This window comes from Sinohyriopsis cumingii, chromosome 3 (genome assembly GCF_028554795.1).
Source record: "Sinohyriopsis cumingii isolate HCF-2022 chromosome 3, ASM2855479v2, whole genome shotgun sequence".
Classification (NCBI taxonomy): Eukaryota; Metazoa; Mollusca; class Bivalvia; order Unionida; family Unionidae; genus Sinohyriopsis; species Sinohyriopsis cumingii.
Window position 1 is genome coordinate 82,106,375 of NC_142963.1, and position 19,668 is coordinate 82,126,042.

Below are 19,668 nucleotides of genomic sequence, written 5' to 3' on the forward strand. Positions count from 1 at the left end.
GATGGAAGGTGATGACGTATACTGTAATCAGAATGGTGTTATATTGTTTACAGTTTATTTTAATTCCACAGTCAATCATATTCCAGTGTGAGATTTTCAGAATAAAATTTAAATAAATGTCTTTGTCCAAGAATTCTGTTTGAGCATTCAGATATTTTCAGGAGAAAGAATTAATCTTTTAGGATCTAAATAATTCAAATAAAGTTTAAAATGTAATTCCCAAACTGGTCACAAACACACTTTCCAATGTATAGGCCCAACTGACAAAATATCTCTATAAACAATGGTTAAAAAGTAACTCAAGATGCAAAACAGATTCCCAGATAAGGGTCATGTGATCACATTCTAGAAAGATTTAGAAAATTCTACAAGTTTAAGGGCATGTAGCACAGTACAGCCTCGATTTCACCACCACCATGCACACACCAAAAATGAATAAAAAGAAGTTGTTTACTTGACCCCCAATCAAGGCCAGGAACTAAGTCAAAAATAGAAACAGTGTTTCTATTATTAGGTATTTATGAAAAGATTCAGGTCAAACTGAATTTTCTGGAAAATATCAAATTCCTAGTAAACAAAATTACATTACATTGACATGTAATGAAAATAAAAACCGCTCCAGTGGCCTAGTGGTTAGAGCGTCACCTCAGATGCGGGAGGTCATGGGTTTGATCCCCGGATGAGTCATACCAAAGACTTACAAAAATGGTACTAACAGCTGCCTCGCTTGGTGCTCAGCATTAAGAGGTTAGTGTTAGGACTGGTCAGCCTGGTGTCAGGATAATGTGACTGGGTGGGACATCATGCTACATGTCTGCAGCATGATGCCCTAGTGCTAGACATCACTATAAACTGTGACATTGCAGACATCGTAGCGATATGACTGAAAAATTGTTAAAGCTACGTTAAAAATCCAAATCGCATCACATCACATCACATGAAATCAAACATATAATTTTTTTAAAAACTTGCAAACACAATTAAATTAAATCAAATATATATAACAATATATGCTGCACCTGAACTAAGTGTACTTCTTTGCTGACATGTATTGTATGTGCCATGTGGTCAGAAGATACCTTGTAGACATTTATGTGGAAGGGTATCAAAAACACAGAAGAAAGAGGTAAATCTCACTTTGAGAAGATAGATGTTTTGAGTATTCATCCTAAGATGAAATCAATCGCAAACCTAGTGGGGATATGGTTGGGGTCCTCCCCTCTTAAGGTTAGAAATTTGTAATGTGGAGGAGCAAGGCACTGCTGCAGTAGGCAACAATGCAGTTAATTAATTTAGGGAAGTTTTTGTCCCTTAATCCATTTCTAACAGTGATAGATGGGAATGTGTCCTGCCATTTTGTAGGAAGCCCAGTGGGTGTAAGTAACCCCCATCATAAGTCCAGGCACATGATGTTTCTACTGGATCTTAATGATGCATCATATAATATGGTAAGTTATAAAATGCCAGCCAATCTGTCTAGTCATCCCTATTACATGCCTTGTGACTGTAGAATGGTCTTGTTGGCAACCCATAAAACATACAGGCTTATGAAGTTGCCAGAAGTGGATAATTACAGATACATGTATCTCCCATACTGCTGGGCATTATTTGCAGTAATGGAAGCAGAACTTCACTAGGACAGCACACACAGTAAGTGTTATGATATATCCTGAAGATTTGACATAGGCAGATCCAGTAATGTGGTAGAATTTTATTGGGTGTTCATAGCTTCATCTTGCGCTCCATCTCTTACCTTCACACAGGCCTATAAGGTCAACATCTCAGTTGATCATCTTGACTACAAGGAAGGTGCTTCATCCTTTCATCTGCTTTTGCAGTCATCAAAGGTCAGAGAAATCACTGACACTGACGACAGTAAGTCAAGCAGAATATGTGATCTAGGCAATTCTAAGGTTTTCTTTTCATAACATCAAGTACAATTGATGTTTTCATCATGCTGGTACAGAACACATTCGGACACCTTCAATACTGACCTCCTGGCCTTAGACTAAAATTTGGTGGCAGTCAGTATGTATATAGTCATGTCTTTTTGATGTTGGATGAGGCCTCATTAATGATTTTCCAACTCATGAAAATCATGGAGTGAGCATTCTTGACCAGCAAGAATTGTGAGAATTATTTACAGAGCAACATGTAGTTCCATAGACTTGGTCTTTAAGTGATCATCTGGCATGAGAATAACTCCCTGGAGTCACCAGCCAGAATTATGAGAGTAATTAACATAATTTTTTGGTGAATATTCTGTCTGCCTCTGGTAACTTGGACTTAGCACAATGTGATGCTTGTTTAATTACAAACTGCATCATGCCCTGACATTGAGAATGACACCAATGACTGTTGTTCTTTGGAGGCAAGAGTGTGCAAATTAAGAGACCAGCATATTAGGAACTGCCCCTCCAACTTGCCATGCAGTCTCCGTAGTCATTTAAGTCCAGTCAGTCTCTGCCTCGAAAGGTGGAGAAAAAAGATGGGATTATTCTTGAAGCAGAATCAGTTTTGATCCCAAACAGAAACAAATGTCAGAAGTCATCAACACAACCAGTTTAGGGCGCAGTCTTATAAAGGCGGTAAAATACAGGGTTTCTTATCCCTTAAGCTAACTCTTGCTGTTAACTTGCCACCACAACCACCTGCAGACAACCTATCTGGGGTGCCAGACATATACATTTCTAATGTCATTTTATCATTTTATTTCCACAAAATGAGTGAGTCATCAAAGTAATTTCAGAGGGTCTGTGAATTTCATTCATCCAACCCCCACCTCTTTAGTCTTCTCCTCTCATGACATACCTAATGCAGCAGTATATCTGGTTACTATGCCTCCATCATTATATAGTTCTGCTGAAATTCAAGATGGAGACAGCATGATTGATCTGACTCTTCATTAGAAGTGATGAGTTTTCTATCAGACTTAGTTTGACTGATATATATTCCTTTCCCTTAATAACATGCACACAACAGGGTCCAAAAGCATAGAATTGTTACTTACACTATAATATTTATAACAGTGTTGAAGTGGTCAATTTAAATATTAGACAGTTGCAGCCAGCTCTTACACAAATAGGATTTGTATGTTTTTTAACTTAATTTATTTATTCCATTCCCTTTGATTTGATAAATATACATAATTAACATGATAATACAAAGCAGATTTGCTTTTTATTGAATGCAGCAATGTACTAAATACATCTACAAATCAGAGATCAAAACACAGTTGGCAATTTATTAGGTTCTCACAGAAATACCCATGGACATGGCTGTGACAGTATATTTACATGTTTCGTCTTTGAATACAAGAATGTATATCACATTTATGATGGTTATGCTGAAACCAAATTAAAATGTATGACTTAGCACAAATTTCACTTGGCAAAACTTATTTCATTGCTATTTATTTCTTAAACAGTTGTCACCAGTAGGCATCAGTTTCATTTTCAATGACAGAATGTTTTTTAAAAATGTAACAAAGTATAGGACTTATTATTAGTTGAGAATTTTGTGATGTTGATTTCTGGACCCTCACCGCTGTTTTTGATAATGAAAAGAGCAATGTATCAGGTTTAGTTTACCAGTTTTGATAGAGATTTCCTTCATTTTCAACAGATAAGTTCAATTCTTTTTTGCATTTTCTAGAAAAAATATGGGATACATGCCCGCCCCTGCATTATAAGTAGGTTCATGATTTATCTAGGTGCAGATTATTGAGGAAGTAGTGTACTTTCATTGTCCCTATCCACCCTGTGTCATGACAATTTCTTCATTTCACATACCGAGGAAATATTAACCAGTTTGAGTTCTTCCATTTGCTCTAAACATAAGCCCATGAGCCTTTGCCAAATCATGGATTGTATAGAGTTTATCACAAATCTCAGTCTCATATGATTTCCCTGCACATGAAGTGGATTATAGTAAGACTGTCTTTTCATGCATCTCTTACAGATGACCTTGCTGGACCTATTTACCAGTCCACTCAGTCAAATGGTCAAGATCACAAATGAAGTATGATCATTTCTATGTCACTGGTGCAACCATAGTTGGTTTATGACAGGAATTCCTCTTGAATGGCTCCAACCAAAACTATCAGTTACTACCCACCCACAGCCTTGATACTGAAAATACTGAAGTTAAGTGGTCAGAACTGCAAATATAAGCAAAACCACTGTACATATGTTATATTTTATTCTTTATTAATAGTTCTTGCTAAAATATTGTATGCAATCATTTTAAACAAAATTATATTGCAAGAAAGATATATTTCTATTATTAAATATGAAATCACATTTACATTTACTGGGCCCCAAATGGCCAAGTCGTCTAAAGCACTCACCATTACCGATCACGGTCATCTCACCTCTGTCTGTGTGGGTTCGTTCTGGAGTTTTCCAGGGTTCTTTCTCCATCATTTATACTGGCTGCCATTTATAGCCTATCTTGTGTTGAAAAATGGTGTTTAGTCCTACAACAACAACAACAACACATTTACATTTGAAGATCACATGTACGTGTATTAGTTTATGAAATCATTTCTGATTTACTCCTTTTTCTTTATAATGCCCTAAATTTGTTTACTGAAGTTTAGACCACTTTTTTTTGAGTGGTCTTCTCTTTTTTCACTTCTTTCAGATGCATTAATTAATTCGTATTTTAAAGTTTGTCTATTTTTGGTTGGAGGTTTGTCCATTGTTACTAAAGTACATGGTGTTAACATTATTAGTTCTCAGTTGTAATATTGACTGTAAAGTCAGTTTTGATTGGGCTTTGGGAAAATATTAAAAATCTATACACATGTGCTTTGCTTATCTAACAATTAAATAAATAAAAAGAAACAGTTATCTCAGCCAGAACAGAATCATTTACTAAGAGACAAGTTGATGGCTTCAAAGAAGATATACAGGGATTAACTTTAAAAACAACATGAGTAACCTGGTCACCCCAACTTGAGTCGACAACAATTATTGATAGAGATCTAATCATTTAAACATTGGGGGAAAAAACAAAAAAACATCACAAGCCTTTAATACTGTCAATCGAATCCTGGAAGCTATTCTCTCATTATGGTTTAATAGACAAAGATATATTTCACCCCCAGGCAGTACAGATTAACTCCAAAGACAAACAATATAAGCAACCACTACCTTAATTTCAGCACTACAATGGCAATTCACGACATGTACGTTAGCCTGGTTTATGGGCTAAAGCATCAGCTGCTGGTATCCAGAATTCTTTATTTTTTTGTGGTTCTTTTTGTTTGTTTTTTATCAGAACAGTCTTTACTAATGAAGTGGTTGTTGTTACAAATGATTAAAATGATTAAATAAAGGTCAGTGGTGTATTTTCTGGTGATACAGTTGTTCATAGAGCTGGATACTGGGTCCTACTCATTACATATCAGTAGTAGCTATGATAAGGCTGAGAACCAGGCTAAGTGCTGGAATAATCTACATGTACTTTAGTCTGGTTTACAAAAGAAAATGTAAAACATAAATATACCCAAAAAATGTCAGATATCAGTAGCCAGGCTTTTTTTTGTATAACAATATAAGCGGTCATTGTTACAGAGATTAAATAAAGGTTGGTGGTGTTTATCCCCATTTTTGTGATGCAGTCATTCATAGCAGTGTTGAAATGCATATATTGCCAAAACATTGCAGTTGCTGGTCAGCAGGTGGTTGCTCATGACAGAGTGTTTATATAATAAAATTGATCCATGCATTACGTTTGTCGTCAGAAGTGACAGGTGGTTGCTTATAACAGGTTTTACTGTACATCATACCAAACATGTTTTGGGATAGATTTAGCTGTAGCATTCATAGTGACCAAGTTACATTCCTATGTTCAGCAGGCAAGAACTATCTTCAGTTCAGATTGGATGAATCTGCAATCCTCATTTTGCAACCAGACTTTGTAGTCAAGAATATGCTGTTGTCATTGGGCAGTTATAGAGTCATTATATGTTCCGAATCAGTATATTCATTGAGAAAAATGACCATGCCCTTAACCCTTTACCTCATACAAGCGTCTGTGGAAGCCTCTACTCCATTCACATGGAAGCGCCTTTTGACGCCTCTACAAGATTCACATGGAAGCGCCTTTTGATGCCTGCTGTAAACATCAGCCATTTTAAACTGATTTTCGTAGCGCCACCTTCGGGGAAACCCCCCCCATTAGATATTACATTCATTTCTGCAAATGACAATTACATCAGATCACGTGGTTGCTATTCATGCACTCGTCGATATCTGCTATTTAAAGTAACTGGGTCATAATCTCCACTCTCCAAAATGGCAGCCACGGATTTCATTCAGTACCTATGAAGTTTTCATGATTAGAATCGCAACCACGAAAGATTCAATAAATTAGGTAAAGTTTCTGATATTGATGTAGGCAGCAATTAGTTTTTATAAATTATCAAATTCAGATGACTTAGTGATGTAGAAGCACATGAAAACCTTGTAAATTTCGAGTATCGGAAATGGCAGCTATGGTTGGTCACGCGGCCTTGCTGACATGATGGTGAACGAGTTCTCTCTCAATTTTAAAGCACATAAAAAATTCTTCTGTGAAAAATAATTACACAGCTATAACAATCGGACTTTACTCTTAAATTTTTCCACATATAATATATGTGTACCAAAAATGTAAAATGGTTCAAATTGCTGTTAAACGTAACATACACTACATTGCTTAACAGTTCACAAGCAGGATTTCATTCAGTACTTACGAAGTTTTCACGATTGGAATCACAACTATGAAAGATTCAATAACTTAGGTAAAGGCTCTGATATTTATGTAGGCAGCAATTAGTTTTTATAGATTATCAAATTCAGATGACTTAGTGATGTAGACACAGACGAAAAACATGTAAATTTAGAGTATGGGAAATGGCAGCTATGGTTGGTCATGCGGCCTCACTGACATGACGGTGAATGAGTTCTCTCTCGAATTTAAAGCACATAAAAATTTCTTCCATGAAAAATAATTACACAGCTATAACAATCGGATTTACTCTTAAATTTTTCCGCATATAATAGATGTGTACCAAAAATGTAAAATGGTTAAAACTGCTGTTAAACGTAACATCACTACATTGCTTAACAATTCACAGGCAGGCCTATGCGTATGCTGTTGACTAGGCAACAGGTGTTCTATTTATAGCATGCTGCACTTTGTCACTATGCTCTATGAGGTAAAGGGTTACAATACATGAAATGCGCAGGGAAAAGTCATGGAAGAAGAAAATAGCTCTTTCTGCCAATGAATGTCAGGAAAGAGGATATCATCCCTCAAACCCTATCTACATGGCTGAAATGGGTTATACACTTCGAATACTCTGAAGTCTCAAAAGATCATGATAGCCTCATGACAATTTCATGTTATGAAATGAGAGTGATCTCTGCAAGGTCTCACCTTTAAACATGACATCACAATTCATGACATAACAAAATCCATTGGCTGGCATGCAGAGTCAACCTTCTCAAGATTTTGCTTTGTAGGGATAAATTTGAATCTGGTGGGTCCAGTTGTTGCTGCCCAGATCCAGTTAAAATCAAGACTTAGGCATAGTCAGTGCTTTTATGGATTCACTCATAAAACAGTTCAATAATAATTTTTCTTAGCTGGATATAGTTGTCATGAATCATTTGACCATCAGCTGTGTTGCTTTCAAGTTTGGAGAGTGGATTATCTTTCACATTGGGATTTGAACCTTTCGTCCCTCTAAGGATGGCAGGAGTTTAGGTGGGATGTTCAGCATTCCTTCTTCCTTCTACCTATTCACCTAATGTTAATATGATTTGGGAATGTATTTAAAGAAGAATGCAAATATTTATATAAATTGTGTTACCTCACTGCCATGTTAACATCCTTATTTGTGTTGGCAAGGGGAGTTAATGGGTAATTTTTACCAGCCTTTGTATATATGATATGATATAGATGGAAGATACCAATTTCTTCTTTATTGGTGGATTGGATTCAGGAGGTAGTAAGTTTATATTCCTAAAGTTGATGTGATCGGATAAGTATTCCCAGAGAAACATAAGTTTCTTTCCAATAAATTGTATTGAATGGATTGCACAGATAATAATTAAAGTTATTATAAAATAAAAATTATTTAAGGTAGTTTACATGACACAAACAGCAGTATTCAAATAATTTTGCTGAGAATGACTTAAATACTATGACTCAAAGAAATTTATGTTATAATTCCGTATGTACATATAAGATATAGCATACTTATATTGCAAAGTTAGTGGCTCTACTCAAAAACAGTGGTCCCTCACAATACACTGTCTCAGATTATAATAGTAACTGAGATACAGTCTGTGAAACCAATAATATTAAATGAAAATGGAATGCATAATAAGTTAGTATGGTTATGAATCTATTATTAGTGAATTTAATGTGTTGAAGTGAGGAACCACTATTTGCTGGTAGGAGACATAACTTAAAGTTGTTCCACACACTTTTCTATTATTTTCAGAAATGGAATGTGACCAAAACACAAAATAATGTCATCAGAATTGTCTTCCAGTTTACAAATAACCATTGACCATTTATACAGTATAAATCAATATTGTGTGATAAATATTTTGTCAAAATTTGTTTTGTTTTTTTCAGCTATGATGCTATTCTTGCAGCAGGAGATGATTGGGAAGAACTCTGCAGCAGGTAGACACAATCTGTAATGTGTAAGGTCACAATAGCCCTTTGTATGACCTTGCAGTAATTATTGGCACATTTATTCATATTTTAACGAATGACATTTATATCGTGTTATCTTCAATTCCTATTTAATTTTTATAATTTTTTTAATTAAGACAACCATTTTTTTAATTAAGACAACCAGTTTAATGATATGTTTCTAGGAAGGCATGTGGACATGTGCCCAAATATCATAGTTTGTTATGAATGCAACATTAGAAATAAAAATGCTGACCAGTTGTAAGCTATCAGTTGAAATGCTTTTCTTCCTTTTATTCGTACTGTATATACTCACGTAAAAGCCGAATAATTTAGGAAAAAATATAGGCCTGGAAGAAGGGGGGGGTCGGCTTATCTGTTGGCCAATGTGTAAACTTGACAGTTTTTAGGTCTTTTTGTTGACTACTGTAATTTTTTTCCATGTCCTAAGACATAGGCTCGTAAAGAAAATAAGTTTCAGTGACCCGACAGATATTAAACTGTTATAAAGTACTATGATTGATTTTGTTATTATTTTGCATATGCATATTTTCTGATTTCTCCAACACGAAATTAAATAAAGGTAAATACAGACTTCATAATTTTTAAAAAGGTATGCATGTTTAATTGTACAAGGCGCATAACCAGCATAATTTACGTGTTCATGAAGAGCGGTAATAATAAAGGCTAAAATTCTCATATAGATCAACTAAGATCAACATCAATCAATTTTAATTTTGTGTTTTGGCTGAACAAACATCATAACTTGACACATATTGGAAAGTTTGATATTTAGGTGATTCCTATGTTGATAATCAGTGAATTTGCCTTTCATTTTGTGACAGCAGTACAGGCCATTTAATCATCAAAACCCTGAAACTCGCTTGTGTTATGAGGGAATTTTGACCAGCAACTATACCAGTACACTGATGTGTAATTGCCTTTTATTCCATAATATTAGCATGATTACCATAGTTTTGTAAAACTGGGTGTAAGGCATATCTATGAACTTTTCAAAAGCCAAGTAGGGAAACTGAATATAAAAAAATAGAGATTGGGACATAAAATTGGGAGGTTTTTCGTGGCATTTTTAAAGCCTCTTTTCTACTAAATATTGATCGATCTTCCTGGTCCAATATGCCTGAAATTCAAAAAAAAGACTTGCCATTTCTCTCTGTGATGCACCCTATTTTCCCCCAGGACATGCCCTATTTTCATATTCTGGTCAGCTGTGGTCAAACTGCACAATAGCTAAAGAGTAGACTTAAATAAACAAGCAAGAAAGCCAGTGCGACTAATTAAAAGTTAATCCTTATCCATGCAACTATTTTGTGAAAACGATTGGCCTTCATGTTTTAATTCAAAGAAAATTTGTTCTACACTACTGTGCATTATGCAAGTACCAGCAATTGATTGGTAAATAAAGGATTCCCAATTTTGTTGAATTAAAGGTACTGTACATGTGGCAACTATTTTCCCCTCTTTGTATATCTGACCTTATTCTCTTATTGTCAGCTCGCAAAGCATTTAGTATTGTTTACTATAAAACATGTATTCTGCATTAGTTTTTTGATGACACATTTGCTGCGTGCTATAAAAATGCCAAGTGTTCACTCATGTTTTTTTTCGTGGGAATGGTATTAAAGCATATGGAGTGACAGCATTCATAGTGTCACTCTTGGGATTAAAATTAATTGTGGATGATTTTATTGTTGCAGTTTATTTTTTGTTCTGGTTTATTTTTTATTTTTTATTGTTGTAGAGGTAAAAAAATCATTATTTTACAAGAATACTGTTTAAACTTAATATTCCTTTAAGTAAAGTAATTATTTTGTCACAACAATAATTCACAGGTGATACAACAGAACATGTAGGACTTTTCTTGTTTAGAAAAATGAAAATTGAAGACATAACTTAATAGTCGGGAGTTCTCTGCTAAAATCGGAAGATATGAAATCAGGAGGTAGGCATGGAGCGACCCCAAAAATCGGGAGATTTTTTCTCCCTCTCGGCATGAAAGATGACAGGTGTGGTCTAAGGTTGCTTACGTCAAAGCAAACTACAACTCCGCTTTTATGGTATTAGCATAATTTTCAAAGCATTATTTCTGAAATTTCATTATTGTATTTTGGAGATATCATTAAAGTTTAGCACAGTGCTGTCCATGATTCAACTCCAAGGGATGTGCTTAATTCAGCAAAAATCAAACCTGCAATGTACATGCAGTGATGCCATTATGTAAATACATTCAGTAGCCTTATTGTGAGCGTTGAATCAAACCATATTGTTGTTCATTGTGTTGTCATACTGAGATTGCATTTTAATGAGTTAGGTATTTACACTTTCAAAGCAAATTAAAAATGTAATTACCTGTGCACTGATATAAAATGTCCAATGATCAGATAGATAGCCAGTATAGGGTACAGAGCAGCAGGGAGATGTGCTGTGATCGTGGTACTTTAAGGATATTCCAGGTAGCTGCGTTTTGAACTTTTTGAAGTTTCTGGAGTAGATATTGAGATGAACCAGACAGAACTGAGTTACAATAGTCCAGTCTTGAAAGTACTAATGAACACACAAGTGTTTTAGTTTGATCAGCTGAAAGATATTATATCTCAGCTTAAGATATGCAGCCTTGCATATGTTCATGACATGTTGGTGCAACGTGAGAGTACTGTCAAGAGTGACACCTAGGTTTCGTACTGTGTGAATTTAATGTTGGTGTTACTGATATTTATTGTTTGAGGTAAAGGATGTGAATGAAAAAGTCCTTGTGTTGTGATCAGAATGGCCTCAGTTTTATCATCATTCATCTGCAGCTTGTTACAAGTCATCCATGATTTCACATCAGAAATGCACATCTCTACACATTGGATGGTAGCATCAGCTTCAGTTGGGTGGCTAGACTTGTATATTTAGGTGTCAGCATACAATTGGTGAGACACTTGAGGATGATCTATGATACTTGAGAGTGGCTGAGTGTATAGAATGATGAGAACAGGCCCAAGAACAGACCCCTGTGGAACACCACAACATAGATCAACTGGGCTGGAGTGTATTCCATTTGCAGACACAATTTGTATCTGTTGATGAAGTAGGACTTGAACCACAGTAAGGCTGTATCATAAATGCCAAATACATGCTGGAGACGGTGCAGTAATATATCATAATCTATTGTGTCAAATGCTGCAGACAAATCAAGGAGGGTGAGGACCGCTATCCAAAGCAGAGAGAATGTCATTAACTACTTTTAGAAGAGTAGTTTCAGTACTGTGGCAAGGGTGATATGCAGATTGTACATTGCTAAAAAGACTGTTTGAATTCAGGTGAGATACAAGTTGGGATAGAACAACTTTTTTTAAGATTTTTTATATGAATGGGAGATTAGAAACTGGGCGGTAGTTGTTTAAATCGTTATGGTCGAGTGTTGGTTTCTTCAGCAGAGGCTTTACAGTGGCAGTTTTGAAAAATGATGGGAATTCCCAGAATGAGAGAGAGAGAGGTATTAATAACATCAGTTAATGAAGGCAATACTGGATCTAAGCACTCAAGCAGCAGTGATGTTGAAATTGGATCAAGTTCACATGACTTTGGTGCACTCTTCATCATGATTGTATGTACTAAATCCATAGAGACAGGTTCAAATGCTGCTAATGTACTGGTATGATTACCAGTCAAAATTCCCTCATATCACAAGCCAGTTTCAGTGTTTTAATGATTAACTGGCTTGTACTGTTGTCGCAAAACGAAAGACAAATTCGCCAACTATCAACATAAGAGATGCCGAAACATCAAGCTTTCGAATATGTGGAAATTTATTATGTTTGTTCAGCCAAAACACAAAACTAAAATTGATTGATGTTGATCTTAGTTGATCTATATGAGAATTTTAGCCTTTATTATTACCACTCTTTGTGAACATGTAAATGATGATGGTTATGTGCCTTGTATAATTAAACATGTGTACCTTTTTAAAAATATTACCTCAAATTGCAGGATCGCATATATCTTTGAAAATGAGTAACTCATGAACATGTGATTCAACATGAATGAAACAGCTATTAAGGACTAGCTAAAATGTTATCTGGAAGAATGCAATTGGTTGAAACAATGAATAAAGCAAAATCTGAATCTGATATGTTTGGGGATAAGTAAGGATTTAAGTGACGTTATGCGCACTTTGCACTGTGTAAGTATTGTACATTATGGTTTCAACATGGTCTCCCTGGTAAACTCAACCAGCTAGTGAATTATGAAGTCTGTATTTACCTTTATTTAATTTCATGTTGGAGAAATCAGAAAATATGCACATGCAAAATAATAACAAAATCAATCATAGTACTTTATAACAGTTTAATCATTGCCAGGTCATCGAAAGTTACTTTTTTACATTATTGTTTATTGTTTCATTTCTCAAGGTTTACAGCCATTACAGTAGTCAACAAAAAAACCTAAAAACTGTAAAGTTTAGACATTGGTAGACATTGGCCTGCAGATAAGAAGACCCCCTCTTCTTCCAGGCCTTTATTTTGTCCTTATTTGGCTTATATGCAAGTATATACAGTAAATATGTATGTAAAGAAAGAAATATATGTATATAGACCTTTCATTATAATGCTGTTCATATAAGTCATTAAAGCTGGCCATTATAAATGAGGGTACCTTATACTGAGGGATGTTCAAACAAGGCTTTGTCTTGATATTGCATTAGAACACCAAAATGGAGCATTTACTGACGTGAAATAATTACTTCTTAATAGTCCAGAACTTAAATAAAGTGAAACTGAGCATTGATAAATACAATTTGACCAGAATTTAATGGGTATCTTAACCATAGCTACATTTCAAGTGGGGTATCTTTGGCTGAGAGGCTTATTAGTGAGGGAACACTGCACTATTTATCTTGAATAAGTTCATGAAATATCATGTGTGAAAAGCCAGAGCACAGACAAACTAAGGAAAAGACAGATTGACAGATCATGCAATCAGATATTTCACAACAGAGCTCATAATGACAGAAATGCTTCATACTGAGAAAAATTTAGTTTCAAACAATATGACAGAAGCAATGTCAGTAGTAAATATCACATTTTATAGCTTTTGGAGTTGCTAGTTAAATGTTGCCACCATTAAACTGACATTTATGGGCCAAAAAAAGGTCAGTAAATGTCACATTTGTGGTATTTATAGGCTCAATATAATCTGTTTATTATTAGGAAGCTGGAATTAACTGGAAACGTGATTGTTTCAGAGCTATGTTCTATGCTGGAGATAGTGAGAGTACTGGAATATTAGCAGCAGGCTGGTTTGGTGCAATGTTTGGGTACAAGAAAGTGCCAGTAAAAAATTATGAGGTAATATATGCTGATCATTTTAAATTCTATACCAGTTAGCAGGTATGTACACTAAAAGCTTGCCTTGTAGAAACACCTCAATATTATGCATAATTGATCTAAAAGGGCTATAGTTTTGACTAATTTTTCTTAATGGCATTTACATATTGAACCTCTGTACACTGGACACATGTCCACAGAGAACAAAATATTTGAGTCCTCTAAATGTTCTTTGTGAACATATTTCACTATACAATGAAATGTCAGTCTTGTTGATTCTGCAGGACATACCGCTTTTCACCTTACACATATAGCTTATAGCAATACATTGACATTGCTCCTTTTTGCTGATAGCAACAATGGCAGCAGCAAGGTCTTTGTTAATGTTTTATATTCAGATATTTCAGAATCATAGAATTTACTAATTTTACTGCTGTTTTTATTATTAGATATTCATTGCAAATATATTATTTATTTTGTACAAGCTGATGTTTTTAGCACTTCTCATCATAGTCCAGAAGATTTTATGGGAAGGTCTCTCATCCATCTGTCCAAATGTACACCAGAAGATTTTATGGGAAGGTCTCTCATCCATCTGTCCAAATGTACACCAGAAGATTTTATGGGAAGGTCTCTCATCCATCTGTCCAAATGTACACCAGAAGATTTTATGGGAAGGTCTCTCATCCATCTGTCCAAAAGCACAAACCAGTTATCACTACTCCTCTTAAACCACATCATGGATTGCCACAAAACTTGATGCACACGTACATCCCATGGTCTAGTTGGTCCTAAATAAATATGATGGATACAATGTATGGTTGCAACAGTAGCTATATAGAAAACCTTATTACTAATCCTTCTGAATGGATTGTCATGTCAGCATGGGGTTTTCATGAGAAGACTTCTTATGATGTCTTGTTATTGCTACTCCTCCTGAATGTATGGACATATCAATATAGGGTTTTCACTTAAAGACTTCTTATGATATCTAGCTGGTCCATAATGATTCCTGTAAAAGGCTGTATTGAAAATCTTGTTATTCATACTCTCCTGAATAGATGGTCATATCAACATGGGTTTTCACTAAAAAAGCTTATTATGATGTCTAGTTGGGCTTAAATGAAAATGGTGTTGCTTGGACATCCAACATGGCCACCACAGTGGCCATCTTGAAAGTCTTATTGCTACTTCTGAATTGTAACTTCATGGTGTCTTGTCACTTGTAAGTGAAAATGGTGCAAATCTGACTTTCACATATCTGGTCATATTGACATTGTACTTTCACCAGAAGACTTCTTATGATATCCAAGTGTTCCTAAATGGAAATGGTGTGCATCTGATATCTAGTATGGCTACCATAGCAACCATCTTGAAAATATTATTATGCCTGCAAAATCTAAAGTGATATCAACATGGGGTTTTTAAATTAAGACTTCATATAATGTTTTTTTTTTTTCAGACTAAACTAAAATGATACTAGTCTGGCCACCTTGAAAATACAGTTATCTCTACTTCTCCCAAACAGATGATTATATCAACCAGGCGTTTTCACCAGTAGACTTCCTATGAAACCTGATTGGTCCGAAATGAAAATGGTGTCAATTGTATATCTATTATGGCTGCCACAATGTCTTTCTTGAAAATATTGCTGTCACTACTTCTCCTGAATGGCTGGTGATACTGACATGGTTTTGGATCAAAAGACTTTTAATGTTGTATGCTTGGCCCAAAATGAAAATCGTGCATTCCTGATATCCAATATATGCACCACAGCTGATAATTTGAAAAATTTGTTATTGCTAATGAATATCAGATATGGTTTCAACACTTAGGAGTTATTAGGAAAATATATTCTTATCTTGAATTCCTGGAAATTCTTTTTGTACAGTAGAGCATCAGTCCTTATTAGAGAATGATGGACCAAATATAAATTTAAAAGTATATAAATATTTAGACTTTAATGTCATATAGAAGATCAAGACTTATAACAAGTAGCCATTACAGACTCATCATACTTCAGACACAGTCATTGTAAATCAAGGGTCTCTAACACACAACCTGCAGGCCATATGCTTTTGCCTGCAGAATGATTGGTGCCACAAGGTGTGATGAGAGTTAATAAAGGTGGTGCGACCCTTGGGCTATCGAAAATGCCCTTTTTCAGCTATCAGGGGGGTTTGAGTTTGAGACCTCTGGTGTAAATCAGAGATGTCATTAGGTCAAATTTGAAACTGAGGCAGTGTTGATAATTAGAGGAAAGTGTCTGTTAAGCAGTTTGTTTAGTGGATAATGCAAAAAACAGTAATATTGTCACAGCAGAAAACAGGTGAACCCAGATCCTAGGATTATGAAGTGCTATTATGATGCTACAGTCAGAATCAGTCATCAGGACCATTGATAAAGGAAACAGCACTCAATTTGACCTAGCAATAACTAGAGAATCATTCAAAGCTTCTAAAGAATGGTTGGAGTTATTTTGGAAGGTACATAATATTGTGTTCAGATTCATCATGAAGAAAATGGGGACATGGATATGCATATAACTGAAAACTGGAAAGCTGTACTGTCTTGTATGTGTGAAGGATATGAGCTCAGTGATAATAATAATAATAATAATGAATAATAATAATAAAGGTGTTTTTGTGCAGTGGAATTTGATCAAGGACGATGTTTGAAAGGTGGACTAAAAGATGGGCTAAAAGCATAAATTATGGAAATAGGATTGATCAAGTTGTTGCTTAACTTTTGCAAATAGCGTCTGTAACCCCCCCTCACTCTTTGTAAAGGGTGTGGGCTGATTGGCAGATTGTACCTTCTTTCAAGGTGTCCACTTTATTCTGTTCTTGTTATCTAGGAGATGATTGCCCTTGGTGTTATTGCCCGGATTAAGTAAACTTATAGGTAGAACAAATAGAGCAGATATATAGAACAGAACGACTTGAGCCCCTGTACATTAAAATCAATATTTAATCAGTTAAATAAACAATGGTGATAATACAATATATTAAGAAGATCAGCCAAGACCAGACATTAGGAATTGCTGCAGTATAGCGATTTAACAAGTGCATGTCCCTATGAATATAATTGTTCTCTGGCCCAAACTAATGTGCTTTTCATAGATCGACAGACATTTGCTGCCTCACAGTGTCCAACAGGTGACACATTTTCAGGACAAAAGGGACAATGAATCTCTTAAAATAGTCAGAATATGAAGAAATATTAAGAGTCTTGGGGAGGAAAGCTGGTAGGGCTAATGATGACTGCCATTGTCTTAAGGATTATGTCAATTTGTGAGAGAAGCAAGAAGTTAGTGAGCTCTGTACAGTTTGGAAAATTGTACTTCAGGTAATTAAGGTGCAAATAAACTTTTAAATTGAATGTGGTGTTTATCATTGGTACATCTTTCTTAAATCAGATTTCTGGATTTTAAATGCATGTTTTCCATCTTGAGAATAGCATTACATGATATTTCATTACACCTTACTGAAAACTGGTCTAACTTATGGAAGAAGATTAACTGCTTTACTACGAAGGTCTTGTTAGATTGGCAGGTCTGCAAATGTATTATTTATTTTGTACAAGTTCAACATGTTTTTAGCTCTGCATAGACCAGAAGAGTTTGTGGGATGACCTCTCATCAGTGTGTCCATTAGCACAAGCTTGTTATCACTACTCCACTTTATTCTACTTGGAGGATTGCCATGAAACTTTATACACACGTTTATCCTGTGGTCTAGTTGGTTCTAGATAAAAATTATTCCACATGGATATCAGATATGGCTGCCACAGTTCCCACTTGAAAATCTTATCTCATTTCCTCCTGAATGGATGGTCATATTTGTATGGGATTTTCATGTAACAACTGAATAAAACCTGGCTTCCATGCTAGCTACCAGGAAATTCTTGTTATTGTTACTCTAAATGAATGGAAAGTCATATTGACATAGGGTTTACACCAGAAGACTGCTTATGATATCATAAACAATAAATGATAAACTATTAATAGTGAACTAGACTAATGAACACCAAAATAGTTTGATGAGCACTTTAATTTGTATATATTATTTACCTCAATGAATATAGTTTTAAATAGATTGGAATACACACAAACCTGTCTCAAGTATGAAATAAATCATCTTCTAATAATGCAGTGGTTGAAGTCAATGGAGGTTGCACCAATTTTCTTGTCTAATGATGTATCTTCATCTTCATCCCATGAATTCATTATTATTCATGACAAATAAAAACCATAGTTGTTTCTTTAAGCTGTTTAATATATATTAAGGTCTTCATATCTTTACTTTGTTGAAAATGAACAGTCTCATTGATACAAAACGAGCATGACTTAAAAGTAGCTGTTTCAGTTCTAAACATTTTCTGATTAAATTTTTTTGGTGTCAGGGTGGAGAGATTAGAAAATGGTAACATTTGTGGAAGACCATGCTGACATTGTGCACCATATCAATCAGAAAGAGCACATAATTCAGTTGCAAACTATGATTAGAGTTAAACATTTCGATGTACATTCAGAATTTTAAAATATACCGGAATGATGTATTATCGTGATACTTAATGTTCTTATCAGTACATATTAAAATTGTTTGATATTGCTGCTTACTTATAATTTGAAGAGTTTCAATGAATTTCCATCTTTCTATTCCTATAAAAATATCGTCAGTTGAAGCACATAAATGTAAATAAAACAACATATGGTGGCTGACCCAATTAACGTACCATGAGAGAACAGCTCTGTATTATCATGTTATTTGCCTAACTTACGTATGGTAGCACACAGGTATTATAATAGACATAAAATACAACTTACCTATGAGAAGAAATGCACACGCATGTACTGGCATATTATTTCCACACTAAACGAAAGGATCCAATGATAAAATCAACACACAAATGTAATTCAAGTTTAAATCCATGAATAACAACATTACAAAGATATATAAATTTTAAATGTAATGTGGGCAAATAAATGTAAATATATAGCACTATTATTAATATTATTATTGAAATATGACTGATTTCAAGAATGTTGAACTGTTATTTTATTCTTATTTACGTACGAGGAGTGTAAGCAACATTTTGTTAATTTTTGTCTGTATTGGCTACCATGAAATGAAATTGCAGCCATAACCTTGTAAGGACATGTATGTCACCATCAGTATATGACCTATAATCATCAAACATCAGACGATACACTGAATATATCTCGTAATCAAAGCCAATGCGTTTATAGCAAGTTCAACTGGAGTTTTTTATATAATGATCAACATAAGAGCATGCACTGTACAAAAAGTTATGTTCATTCTTTTTAATTGTCAACTTGTAAAAAATGTTGACATTTTAGAGGAAATTGTGCTGTAAGATATTTGCTTCCTTACTGGCTACAGCTTTAGATCTGTAAACAGCCACTAAATGGTGCATCTCCAAAATTAAGCAGAAAATCCCATTTGCTGTGATACTATAGAGCCCACGATGATACAGCGGTGAAGTATAAGTGTCAAATACAAAAGAAATTTCATTTTATTAGAAAGAGAGAGGTGACATATAACCATACGGGGCAATATTTTTCAATTAAAACAAGTCAGATGGTAGATCATAATATATTATCATAATTTTG

General features: G+C 34.8%; 1 protein-coding gene across 1 annotated transcript in view; it reads left to right on the forward strand.

Annotated features, from left to right (window-relative positions):
• LOC149803199 (uncharacterized) overlaps window positions 1-19,668 on the forward strand; it is a 141,185-nt gene that overhangs the window by 37,232 nt on the left and 84,285 nt on the right. Inside the window, exons 10-11 of the mRNA XM_089953903.1 lie at window positions 8,638-8,688; window positions 13,952-14,054. Of these exons, the coding sequence (XP_089810029.1) occupies window positions 8,638-8,688; window positions 13,952-14,054 (154 nt within the window). The remainder of the gene's footprint in view (window positions 1-8,637; window positions 8,689-13,951; window positions 14,055-19,668) is intronic.